The 14274-nt window shown below is 40.7% G+C and overlaps 1 protein-coding gene across 3 annotated transcripts in view; it reads right to left on the bottom strand.

Moving 5' to 3' along the window:
• Positions 1–14274, bottom strand: part of GALNT18 (polypeptide N-acetylgalactosaminyltransferase 18) — a 459245-nt gene that overhangs the window by 13525 nt on the left and 431446 nt on the right. For all 3 annotated transcript variants that reach the window (XM_061610414.1, XM_061610415.1, XM_061610416.1), the window contains exon 10: positions 3952–4116. In XM_061610414.1, the coding sequence (XP_061466398.1) occupies positions 3952–4116 (165 nt within the window). The remainder of the gene's footprint in view (positions 1–3951; positions 4117–14274) is intronic.

Consider the following 14274-nt stretch of genomic DNA (forward strand, 5'->3'; position numbering starts at 1 on the left):
GTTTTCATTGTATCCTTTTTAAAAACACCCCCTCTCCTTCCAAAAAACACCCCAGTTCTTGAACAAACAAGATGAAAAACAACAGCATATTAGTCAGAACTAAAAAGACGATGAAAACCAGTTGAAAAATACAGCATATAAACCTCCCCCCTCCACTCTTTCTTCAGCATCTCTGTGTTTTTATAGTATGATTAAACTAGGGAGAGCAGCATACTATTTCAGCCTGACAGGCCATTCCTGGGGAACAATTACAAGCCATGGAAAAGAGGGTGAAATGTGTTAAATTATTTAGGTTGGGCGTAGCATTGGCCTGGTTACTGTGGTAACATGTTACCACAGTATTAATTTTGTTTTGTGTCTGCTGAGTTTAGTTAACATTTAGACCTCTCAGTGTGGTGCATCTCAACAAGAAATAATTATACACAGAAGGTCCTTTCATAACTATCAAGCAACATTAGCAATGCAGGGAGATAAATGAGAAATGCTTTGACAGAAATTTTAAGAAGCGGCACCAGTAACACTTTGGACCTCAGGACCATATACCTTCTCCGTGTCCCTGGGCATCTAACACGAAAAGGTCCACTAATTATGCTGAAAAAGGAAAGTGTTTAATAGACTTATGCTATTAAAATGTGTCATGAGCAGAAATGAAGAAAAATCTCACCTTATTGACAATAGGGAAGGGCCATGGCTCAGTGGCAGAGCATCTGCTTTGCATGCAGAAAGTCCCAGGTTCAATCCCTGGCAACTCCAGGTAGAAGAGAACCCTGCCTGAATTCCTAGAGAGCTGCTGCCAGTCAGTGCAGAAAATAACTAGAGAAGCTTGTGATATAAATGCCCAGTGCCCTTCCTTGCCTCGAGGACTCCTATAATCAGCATATAACCACATACCAAAGTGCTGGAATGTGAAAGCTCATGCAGCACTTTGAATAGTGACATACTTTTGAATAAAATACTTATCACAACAATACATTGTGCATACTTTTGAATGCTGTTCCTCAAACATTTTACATGGGAATTTTTCTACATATATCAAATGTCAAAGAGAGCGGTGCTAAGAATGCCTTTCAGTCTATGGGGGTATCATGCCCTGGTTGGCAACAGAAGACAGAAATTTAGTGTACATTCTAGTCAACATATGTTCTCCATTTGAAATACACATGAGACAGGGAAACCAATTTAAGACCATTTAAAATGCTGCCTACCAAGGAGAAGGGGGTTTCCAATGCCCTTACTGGCTGAAATAGGAGTCAGGTAACAACTGAGTTCTCTCCACCAATCAATAACCAGATACTTCCATGATGCTGATTTTAACCACCCCGGACTCCACACATATTTTTTGCCTTAAGACAGTAAGAAGAGACTGCTGGATCAGACCAAATGCCTATCTAATCCTGTTGGCCTATGGGAAACCCACAAGTAGGTTCTGAGTGCAAGAGTGCTCTCCCCACTTGTGATTCCCAAAATCTGGTACAGTATTCAGAGGCATATTGTTTCTGGAAGTGGAGGAAAAGCATACATAAAGGTTTCAGACTACCATCTCTTTCCATTGTTGCTTAGGAGCAGCCTCTTCCAACCCCAACCTATCTCACTGGCTACTGTGGCTGTCATTTGTGAAAATGGCCTAAGAACGAGTTTTCAATATGGCATTTACAGTCTGAGAGAGGATGGACCTCCTATTTTTAAATTATAATATGCTATACTTAAACTGTATCTATTTATTACAGAAATCTTCTTATAGGTGACATAGATTTGTAAGCAACATGGATAACTATATCTGCAGCTACTGCTGAAGCTATACTTCTTAGCCAAATTCTATTGGAGGGAATTTAGATATTTTGGTTTGTTTGTTTCTTAATAAAAGGTTTACAAAGGGTGAAAATGTACAAGCTAGAGTGCATTGCTGTATTAAGTCTTTGATTCATCCTAAGCCGCAATTCAGCTGCTCCTCCACTCTTCCCATTCCTGACTTCATGTCCCAGATAGTTAGTGAGGTACAGGCAAAAGTCCAACTCCACAAATGGTGAAGGAAAGTCAATGTTGTGACAATTTAATTAATTTCCCCCAAATAATACATTTTGAAGCACTTTGGAAACAACCTATTTTCATATGCACGTGGCTTTTGAGGAGGCTGTAAGATGCTTTGTTTTTAGGATCTAGTTGATAATATAACCATTTTTTAAAAATGTTATTATTATAATGAGAGCAGAAGAGTGTGATGCATCTCACTCTGCCTTCCCTCCAAATGTGGTGTTATGGGTTAGTCTAGTACCTTGAGATCTTCACCATCCAAATGGCTCAGTAATGATAGTCAAAAGCTTCCAAGGTGATTAGGCATTTATATGTGCTTTCCAAAAGAAGCTGAATTTAACCAGAATGATAATGAATTTCATGGAAAGAGGAACACTAATGTGAAAGCCCAATGCAAGTTGAAAAGAATTTGGTTATTGTAACTGTCATTGACTTTAGCCTTACTGAAAAGAATTTGGTTATTGTTACTGTCATTTACTTTAGCTCTACTGAAACATTTACCATAAATTAATTTGAAAGGATGTTTTTATAATGTTAATAAGTAGATGAAAGCCACATATTGCTCCATATTGTCTAATGTAAAAAAAAAAGGCAGGATATTTAAAATAGTCTGTTTTCATGCAGGCTCTCAAACAATTTACTCCACAATGATCTTATTTATGTCATTAGGACTACTCTCAAGTGAATTGTTTCAAGATGTGAGTATTGCCCTCATCTATGCATTCAAACAAGTGGGATCACTGAGTAAGAAACTACCAATCACCAAACAAGACAGAAAGAATTTCCACAATGTTGTAAAGGTAAAATATGATCAACTGAGCATTCTTACAAACAGCTTCCCATTTTCTCAGAGAGACACGTTCATTTTACTAGATGAAATGGAAGCAACCACAACACAATGTACAAACATCTCCCTGAATCGTTGATTACTCTCATTAGTTTTCTTGTAGCTTGCAGCATGCAAACCTACTTTGCATCACATTATGGGTTCTGAAACAACAACACTTTAATCACACTGGGTATTAGCAAAACAATCCTTCTGAACAGCATGCCTTTAATTATTCCTTTGCCTCTTCTTATCATCAGGAGACAAAGGAACAAGCTTCATCTTTCTCTTTTTCAGAGCATTGTTAGTGGGTGTTAGGAGGAGTGCTCTCTGACATGTATTTTAACCTGCAGCATTATTTCATGGAAATCACCACGTTGTAAAGATGGTGGCAAGGATTCAAAAAGGATGTGGCCATGCATAGTCATAAACAAATTTGATCCTCCCACCCACAATGATTATTCTTCAGTCTGACATGTTAGTTTTCTATGGGTTGGGATATTTTTGGGGAGCGGGGAGAGGAAGAAGCAGTCTCATCATGTAAGCCAGGGGTGTGGATCCTCCTGTCCATGGGTGAAATGGGACTCATCAAACCTCTCTATACAATGCTTGCGACTCTCCCCAGGTTGCATCCTCATCAGCTCTATTCCATGCTTATCTTAAACGTTTTTGCCTGGCAGGAATGAGTTGAACTGTTGAACTGTTACAGTGTCTCCTACTTGTCTGGATGGTAGATGAAAAGATGCTATGGGGAGGGAGTATAGAAAATTCTGGCTTTTATATGACTAGAATGTAGCCTAAGGTACAAAGGTATGAATCAGGTTTGTTGCTCCACCCACTTTTTCATCTGGATCCACTCACTACTGGCAGGCAGCCTCAGAAGGTTTCCAGTGATGGAATGCAGTCGTTGAACAGAAAGGTACTCCATCCCCTGGTGTAAGCCTTCACACCAGTATCAAAGGCATCTACTGTTTGTGAGAACTTAGTCAGTCTTCTGATTCTTTGCAAAGAAACACAGCCACCCCTAATTTGCTGAACTGAGACATAATTCGTATTTCAGTAACAGTCACGAACACTTAAAAAAAAAAAATCACCTGAGTAAATTGCCAGTAAAGCTTCATCCTTTTGGCTTTGGCATAACTGCATTCAATTAGCCTGGGTCTGCTATTCACATCCACCAGGCATCTGTTGTCATCATCATCAATGGTAGGACTTAGAACACCCACATGGATCTGCTGGTTACCTGTGTAATAGACGTTCTGCAATGAGAAAACATAAGGCTCATTCAGGGCTTTGAAGATGCAGGCAGCATTTCTGCCAGAAGCAAATGGCAAACTTAATATATAAAGCTGATGGCAAGACTTTATATATGAACCAGAACTGAAACTCATACCACATTCAGCATGCAAAAGTCCTTTTTCTGTAAGAAAGAGTGTAGCATTTGAAAGTTTTGGGATGATCAAACAGAGGTGATCAAACAGAGCAGGCAGATCAAGTGACGGAGTTTGCCACTTGGTAGGACAATATCGCTCACTGGCTTACCAAGTAACCTGCTCACACATGAACAGTGTGGTAAGCTACTACTTGATAAGATGTTTTCTGTATTATTCACTTTATTTCAGCAGTTGTAGTGCAGGAGACTGCAACAAAGTAAGATTAAAATACAATATATAATACAATAAACAATAAAAGACAGCAAAAACCTTTCTTACAACAGAGACAGCATAAATCAGTGTACAGACTGAATTTAAAATAAAAGTTTAAATGGCATGGGTGAAAGATTGTCACCTGATGCTGGAATGTCATAAAGAAGGCATTAGGTGAGTCTAGGAAGGCTATTCCATATGAGAAGTGTCACTACCAACAAGGTCCTCTCCTTGTTAGCTCCCCCCCTTACTTCACTTTCTTATCTTAATTGGAAGGCAAACATGGGAATACTAAGAACATAAGAAGAGCCTGCTGGATCAGGCCACCCTACAATATCCTTTTTGAGGCGAGGTGACCAGAACTGTACACAGTATTCCAAATGCGACCACACCTTAGGTTTGTATAATGGCATTATGATATTAGCAGTTTTATTTTCAATACCTTTCCTAATGATCTAGTACAGCATCCTGCTCTCACAATGGTCAACCAGATGCCCATGGGAAGACCACAAACAGGACCTGAGCTCAAGAGCACTCTCCTCTCTGTGGTTTCCAGCAACTGGTATTCAGAAGCACACTGCTTCTGACTGTGGAGGCAGAGCACAGTTATCATGGCTAGTAGCCATAGATACCATTATCCTTCATGAATCTGTCTAACCCTCTTTCAAACCCATCCAAGATGGTGGCCATCACTACCTCCTCTGGGAGTGAGTTCCATAGCTTAACTATGTGCTGTGTGAAGAAGTATTTTCTTCTATCTGTCCAGAATCTTCCAGCATTCAGCTTCATTGGAATTCCATGAGTTCTAGTGTTATGAAAGAGGGACAAAAACTTCTCTCTATCTACTCTTTTCATGCCATGCATAATTTTATAAACTTCTGTCATGTCACCTCTTACTCGTCTTTTCTCTAAACTAAAAACCCTGAAATGCTGCAACCGTTCCTTGTAGGGGAGTCGCTGTATACCTCTGATAATCTTGATTGTCCTTTTTTAAAAAAAATCTTTTCCAACTCTACAATATCCTTTTTGAGGTGAGGTGACCAGAACTGTACACAGTATTCCAAATGCGGCCGCACCATAGATTTATACAACGGCATTATGATATCGGCTGTTTTATTTTTAATACCTTTCCTAATGATCCCTAGCATGGATTCCTAGCCTTTTTCACAGCTGCTGCACACTGAATTAACATCTTAACTACTATCCCAAGGTCCTGGTCAGTCACCACCAGTTCAGACCCATGAATGTATATGTGAAATTTAGATTTTTTGCCCTGACACGCATCACTTTACACTTGCTCACATTAAATTGCATTTGCCATTTTACCACCCATTCACTCAGTTTGGAGAGGTCCTTTTGGAGCAATCTCTTTTTGTTTTAATGGCCCTGAACAATTTAGTACCATCAGCAAACTTGGCCACCTCAGTACTCACCCCTAACTCAAAATCATTTATGAACAAGTTAAAAAGCACAGGTTAACAAGCACTATTGTTATGTGTTCTGTACAGAGCATAGGGTTTCAGACAGTAATGATTACTATCATCATATCATCTTCTTTGTCTCCCTCTGTTAGAGGAAATTAGCAGTATATAGTTTCGAAATCCTGTATGGATTTGCTTCCTAAAAAACAGTCCAGAGATTTCTCTACCTACAGTAAGTTATTGTATATTGATGAGGTATTGACCTCATATTTAGCCTATAATATTCAATAACTTGCCTGCCTAGTGAAAAGGTTGTGGATCTCATGTGTTATCTAGATACTGTTAGGGAAGAGTCACTGGATGTGGTGCATGTTGGGAGCAATATCTTGGGAAAATGTAGTCCTGGAAGCAAAATTAAGTTTGCTGGGTAGGAGAATGAAAGCCAGGGCCCTCAAGGTACCATTCTCTGAAATGTAATTTGTTCCAAGAACAGGGCCAGTTATACAACCACAGATATGTAGTTTCAATGTATGGATGAGACAGTGGCATTGGGATGTTAAACGCTGGGAATTTTTTGGGACAAGCTGGGCCTGTACAAAAGGGATGGGCTCTGCTTGAACCAGGATAGAAGTAGACTGCTGGTCCTTAAAAAAAAGGTGGCAGATCAGCTTTTAAACTGAATTGTGGGAGGAAAAGGGACTGAGAAGCATACGGTTTAGAACAAAGCATCACTCAGGGATCAGGGTGAAAATGTTTACGATTGTTCAAAATGGGAGTGAACAGGATGAGAAGAACTAGGCACTGAGAGTACAGGGTAGGGATGAGTGAGAAATTTGATTCAGTTTACATTTGAAGCTGAATCTATCAAATCCACACTTTCCAAAACAGTACGAGAAGTGATGCACAGTCATCCTTCAAAATTTGCACGTATTTGAATTTTACGACGGAGTTTGCCAACCAATGTTTACAAAAATGCTTATGTTGAGGGAAAGTGTGCATAAAAATGAATATATGAGTGAAAATAATGTATAAAATGCATTAAAGAATGATAAATTGCTTTCAACAATGTGTACATCAGTAAAAAATGCCTACAAAAATATGTTTATTAGGAGAAATCCGCAGTAAGAATTTTCATGAGGATTTTTTTAAAAAATTGCAAATTGCTACAGAAATGTGGAGAACTGGATTTAAGATTGGAAAAATGAGAAACTGAGAGAACCAAAACTGACAGAACTTTCCATCCCTAGGCAGAGGCACATGACAGCAATTCAGAGAGGCCAAAGCACCACAGGGCAACAAGCAGGTGTCAAAGGCATCTGGAAAGAGACACTGTGTATAAGCGTTTATATGGTAATGCTAGAAGCCTGTGAGCCCAGATGTGCAAGCCCGAGTGCTTGAATGCTGGAGTGCTAAAAAAGGTAGCTAAGAAAATCAACACTGACTAAAGCAATTGCATCGGAACGATACAAAATGATTGTTATAAATATATAAATCTAATGATAACTGTAGATGACTGACACTCGCTCTAAAAACACAAGGATGGAAGATGGCTTGGCCTTTGGCTCACTTCATGCTGTATATGATCTTCAGGACTTTTTGATAATTCTTATGGATAATAGTGAAAAGCAGACCTCTTTGTATCCTTTGTATCTATTCTTGGAAGTCTTTTACATTGCTCTCAGAAGCGTCTGCTGTCATTCAGACAGCTATTATTGACTCAACCTACATCCTACTCTAGATCTCAACAGATGGAATTCCTGCCACAGCCATACCAGTGAGACTACTGATATACTAGCAATCACACTTGCGCCATGCTTACAAAGGCATAAATTGTCCAACTGAATCAGGCTTCAAAAAGCATCCAAGCATGTGGGCAGTGCCTAAGATAATAATTGTGTGACCTTATTGTTGCTCCACCATTAAATGTAATCATCAAAATGAAGGATGTGTGAACCTTCATGCTCCATATGGATTTGTGTTTTAGAAAGGTTTGGGAAAAATGCCTTCTCATGGGTCTTGACAGTACTTCTTGGTATCTATTTATTGTTGATGTTGTGTATAATTTTTGTGTGTGTGTATATAATTGACAACTTATTTGTGCATGGAGTAGTGAGTACTTTGTTGTAAAAGTCCAATAAGATGTTAAGGAAAGAGGAAGTAAGAATATACAAAAAACAGTCAGGGACTCTGCAGATCAGGATAGGGATTTGTGTTTACTGCAGAAAGTTCTTTGAACATATCATTGCCAACACATAAAGGCAGATAGGGTATTAGGACAGATTACTACAGAAATTAAATACATATCGGAAGAAGTTGTAACATTTTTGTACAAAGCTCTTTTATAATTCTTACAAAGTTGCTGACATCACCTTTTAAATATACGTGATGAGGAAGGATAAGAGAGTCAATAGATGAATACTTACAAATCTAAATAATATAAATCATAAGCAAAAACTGCATAAAGTGAAATATAGATATAAATGGAGGCTTTTTTTAACCAAAACAAAAGTCATAAAGTAGGAAATTAAATGTACAAAAAGAGCAGTTATAGTACAGTGATAAACTTTTCAGACGGATTAGTAAAAACTCAGGTGTATAAATTAGCCAGCTGTTGTGGAGAAAGAGGGACTGAAAGATTTGGAGATGAAACAAGGAGAAGGAATCAGATTCCTTTTAACAGGAGTGCTTTTTCTATGGCCTGCTTATTCATTACAGAAGGAGGAAAGGCACGGAAATAGTAGCAGAAGCTTTGGACTGTCACTGATTGGAACATTAGAAAATCAGGGCTTGAAAATGCATGGAGAATCTCCACAGATACAAGAGCATCCCCACTATTACCAGTTGCCAGGGATGGTGGTGGAGCGCTTGTCCCCACTGCCTCCTCATGTAAGAGCTTACATGGTTTCATAACACCCGAATAGGGCTTAGATTAACCTTACATGTGATATTACCCCTCTCCCAAAACACTTACTTATAGGGTATAAGAAGAAAGTGTGCCAACTTTAATTAATGATTAAATACATGTATTGAAATGACTAATTTGTAACAAAGTGTACATCTAACATTTACATATAAAACATATACTCAATATTTGCAGCTTGATCCTCACCAAGTTCACTTGAAAGTCCATTTGATCCTAAAGTTACTTCAAAATGCCCTTTGAACCAGTATTTAACCCTGATTTTTAATGGAGGGGATGAAGCAATAGGCAACCTTTTTTGCACAAGGCTAAAAGAGTCAATATGGAAGTAGAACACTGGAAGGGAGCAAATATAAGATGCCTGTGATGTTCCTGTATTAATGTATATATGGTAAGTGCTGTTTGTATAGAAGATACATGGTAAGTGGAATGAAAGAGGAGGGGGGAGTAAATGAGCAGTAGAATGCTGGATGATTGGCTGAGTGTTTGGATGGCTGAGAGTATAAATGGAAGGATGACAGTTGAATCTGGGTGGATGTGAGTGGGTTGTTTTGGTGGAGTTTGGAGGTGGGTGTGAGTTGGTGTATGTCAGGAGAGTGTGGAGAAAGAGGGAGGTGGAGTTCGGATTAGTAATAAGTCAAATATCACAGTAACAGATGAAACCATAAGCTTGTAGATCATTATCAAAGTTATCTTGTTATTAATGTTATTTAATAAATACTATTTTGGTTTACCGAAGGCCTGATCCTTGGCTGGGGTTTCACAGACCAGAAGGGAGGGTAAGGTAATAACCAAGGCTGAAGGGAAACAGTAACAAATGGTGGCAGCGGTGAAGAGGAGAAGATAACATTATAAGTATCCAGAGCAACCCCGAGTTATGAGTTATCTGCATTGATACAAGGGGATTGGGAACAGCATAGGCACGCAGTCACGAATGTAACCAGATAGAGAGACTCAGGCAAGGTCTCTGGGAACATTGGTTGTAGAACGTGACTGGTGGTGCTGCCTAGCAGGGGGATCTATTGAGATCTGTGCTAGAGCAGAGAGAGAAACCATAAAAAAGGACAGTCCAGACTGGTGGAGTCCCTGGTGGTGCCTAGTGAAAGGCAGTAGCCATGAGCAGGTAGGAACCTGACAGGGAGAGCCAGGGAAGGGCGTCACAGGTGGTGTTAGCGGTGGGATACGGACAAAAGAGAGTCCCTAACAGTGGTGTGGCAAACACAAACAACAAATAAAGATTACTTGTGAGAGTGACTGGCAAAGAGTGTGTGGAAAAGAGTGAGTGAACTCAAACACCATGGCTGAATATATAAAAATGAAAAGAGAGGAGCTGGTGGAGAAGTGCATAACATTCAATTTACCTCACGAGGGTAAAGGGGTAGATGAACTGAGGGTAGCACTAATAGCTTTTACAACTGTCTAGCAAAAACAACCTGTCAGGGAAGAGACCCCAGAAGGGTATTCAAGCAATCCCGCTTATATAGAGTACTTGAGAGAGAAGTTAAGATGGGAACGTGAGTTGGAAACTGAGAGATTGAGGAGGGAGGCTGAGGAAAAAGACAAGCAGAGGGTCTTTGAAACGGAAGAGAAGGAAAAACAGCGGGAGTTGGAAACTGAGAGATTGAGGAGGGAGGCTGAGGAAAAAGACACGCAGAGGGTCTTTGAAACGTAAGAGAAGGAAAAACAGCGGGAGTTGGAAATTGAGAGAATGAGAATGGGGTTTGAGGAGAGGGAGAAGCAACGAGCATTGGATGCTGAATTACAGGTGGAAAAGTTAAAGTTTGAAAGAGAGAAGTTTCATTCTGATGAAACAAGAAAGGACAGAAATGAAACTAAAATAAAGGTGACACCGAAAGATTTTGCAGTGTTTGAGCCTGGACAAGATCCACAAATTTACCTCAGCACTTTTGAAAAAGCGGCTCAAATGTGGGGGCTACCAGAGGATAAATATATGCAATATTTATCGAACTTGATCAAGGGGGAGTTGGCAGAGGTATACCAATATTTCCCCTCAGACAAGCCCGTCACATATGCCGAGTTTAAAGAGGCAGTATACAAAAGGTTCAGACTGGGACCTGACTATTTTAGAAAGTTATTCCGAAACTGTCAGATCCAAGCAGGGAGGTCTTTTGTTGAACTGGGAGCAAAGTTGATGGATATATTTGGAAAGTGGATGAGTAGTGCCAAAGCACAGTCAGTGGAAGAGGTGAAAAGCCTCATGATACTGGATCAATTATTCCATCAGTTACCACCAGAAATAAGGCTCCTTGTCAAAGACCGTTCCCCTACATCGGTGCAGGAGGCCGCAGAGATGGTGGATCACTTTTCCTCCAATAGAACTGGCTGGGTGGGGAAAACATCAAGAGAGTTTAAACCCAGACCATATAATGGTGGCAAAAAGGATGTGGTGCCACAGCGACTGAGTCCTCCAGTAAAATCTGAAGGTCACAGGACACCCCAGAGTGGATCTGTGTACCCTAAAATGGAGGAGAAATTATGCTATAAATGTGGTAGACCGGGGCACCTACGTTTTCAATGTGAGGTTGCCAAACCCATTAGTAATCCTGCTCAGGCAAGGGCAGTAAAAACAGAACCAAAAGATCTAACAACGAAAAAGGTTCAGTTCTGCCAGATAAACTGGACAGAAGTAAAAGACCTTGATTCAAGTCTGAGAGAGGAAGTGAGTGTACAAGGGGCAAATTATTGGGCATTGCTTGATACTGGTGCCGCTCAGACGTTACTGAGGCCAGATTTAATAAAATCTGAGGAAATATTACCTCAGGAAACGGTGACTATCCAAGGAGTGAGGGGTAAACCAGAAAGCTTACCCATGGCCCTAGTGAAAATGCAGTGGAGAGGCAGAGAGGGAAAATATAAAGTGGGTATTAATGCCCAACAACAAGAACCAGTGATACTGGGAAGAGATGTAATGGGGGCACAAGGAAAAATATATGTGGTAACCAGAGAACAACTTGGCAGAGAAACAGAAGCCATGTTAAAAGGGGCTGAAGGAAACAGGGTGGAACCTGTTTTCGAGCCTACGGTCACCATAGCAACCCCTGGAAGGCCTGCTGAAAGAAACAACTTGTATCAAATGGTCTCTAGTGAAGAGGCAGAGCAGTTCAGGGAAGAACTGAATAGGGATACAAGTTTGAAGCAAATAAAGGAGCAAGCCCTGACACAAAAGATTCCCTTTACTGACAAGCTGAGGAATCAAATTGTGTGTGAGAATGGGATTTTATATAGACAGTGGATGCCTGCTGAGAGGAAGGATGAATGTGAACCAGTGAAACAAATGATGGAAGTTGTGCAAAACAATTTAAGTCAAGCTCAGCAGAGGCAAAGTTACTGGTATGACAGAACAGCCAGTGTGTATGACGTGCGAGATATGGTTATGGCATTCATACCCAGGAAACATGATAAATTACAGGCTAACTGGGAGGGACCATATACCATAAGAGAACAGTTTGACACACTGACGTATGTAATTACCACAGACCAATTAAACAAAAACAAAGTGGTTCATGTAAATATGTTGAAACCTTACCATACCAGGGATGCAAAGGTGTTGCAAGTTACCTTATTCCCTGAGGGAATTGGGCCTGAACTTCCAGATTTGGTACAGGAAAGCAAAGACAAAGGAGAGGTAGATCAAGTGGAATGGTCGGAGGAGGTGAAAGAAGAAGTAAAGGAAGAGATTCTGAGAGTTTTGAAAAACCATGGAGATCTCTTTAGTAATAAACCTGGCCGAACCAGTATAGCCAGACATTCCATTGATACTGGAAATCATGCCCCAATCAGATCTGTTCCGTACCATGTGAATGCAAAAGTTTTGAGTGAAATTAAAAAGGAGGTCGAAGAGATGCTGGAACTAGGAGTGATCAGGGAATCCATCAGTCCCTGGGCCTCAAGTATTGTCCTGGTTCCGAAAAAAGATGGAACTACAAGATTTTGTATTGATTATCGGTTAATCAATAAAATTACGGTCCCAGATGCGTATCCTATACCTAGGGTGGACGCAATGTTAGAGTTATTGGGGGCAGCAACCATTATCTCTATGATAGACCTCTGTAAAGGATTTTGGCAGATGGAACTAGACGAACAATCCAGAGCCAAAACTGCCTTCAGTACACCAGATGGGTTATATGAGTTTGTGACTTTACCCATGGGACTAAGGAACTCACCAAGTTCGTTTCAGAGGCTAATTAATACTGTGTTGCGAGGCATGTCAGATTTTGCAGTGGCCTATATCGATGACGTGGCCATTTTTAGCAAGTCGGTGCCTGAGCATGTCCAACACCTGACAACAGTATTAGAGGCATTAAGAAAAGCAGGCCTCACAATAAAAGCTAAGAAATGCCAGTCTGGGCTGAAGGAAGTAATCTATTTAGGACATAAGGTGGGGAGTGGGAAAATCACCCCCTTATGGAGCAAGGTGGAGGCAATACAATCGTGGCTTATCCCCTTAACTAAAAAACAAGTTAGGGCATTTCTAGGTGTGGCTGGTTTTTATAGAAAGTTTGTGAAAGATTGTGGGGAAATAGCAACCCCCTTGCATGAGTTGACAAAGAAAAAGTGTTCTGAGCGTGTGGTATGGACGGATGAATGTCAGAAGGCTTTTGATCTGCTGAAGCAAGCCTTGTGCCAAGGACCTATATTAATAGCACCAGACTATGAGCAACCATTCATCGTGGCTACGGATGCGTCGGACCTGTCGCTGGGAGTCGTCTTGCTGCAGGAGAGAGAAGGCACCAGACATCCAGTGGCGTATCTGAGTCGCAAGCTGACGCCGAGGGAGGAAAACTATTCGTCGGTCCAAAAGGAGTGCCTAGCGGTCGTGTGGGGACTGAACAAGTTGCGCCCATACGTGTGGGGACGAAGATTTACAGTGACGACTGACCATCGGGCCTTGTTATGGTTACAGACTATGAAAAACCATAACACTATGCTGCAGAGGTGGTCCTGGGCCCTACAAGACTATAAAGTGGACTTCCAGTTCATAAAAGGCAAGGACAATGTATTGGCCGATGGACTGTCAAGGCAGGTGGCTGGGACTGAAGTGACTTGACGCAGACGTAGGAACAAAAAAGACATTTTCCCCATAAAGACTTGGTTTTATTGTTAATGCGGCGTATGAATCCTAGAGCAGGAATAATACTCTGCCGTTATTTTTAAGGGGGGGGGAAATGTGATGTTCCTGTATTAATGTATATATGGTAAGTGCTGTTTGTATAGAAGATACATGGTAAGTGGAATGAAAGAGGAGGGGGGAGTAAATGAGCAGTAGAATGCTGGATGATTGGCTGAGTGTTTGGATGGCTGAGAATATAAATGGAAGGATGACAGTTGAATCTGGGTGGACGTGAGTGGGTTGTTTTGGTGGAGTTTGGAGGTGGGTGTGAGTTGGTGTATGTCAGGAGAGTGTGGAGA

The sequence above is a fragment of the Rhineura floridana genome, chromosome 2, assembly GCF_030035675.1.
Source record: "Rhineura floridana isolate rRhiFlo1 chromosome 2, rRhiFlo1.hap2, whole genome shotgun sequence".
Classification (NCBI taxonomy): Eukaryota; Metazoa; Chordata; class Lepidosauria; order Squamata; family Rhineuridae; genus Rhineura; species Rhineura floridana.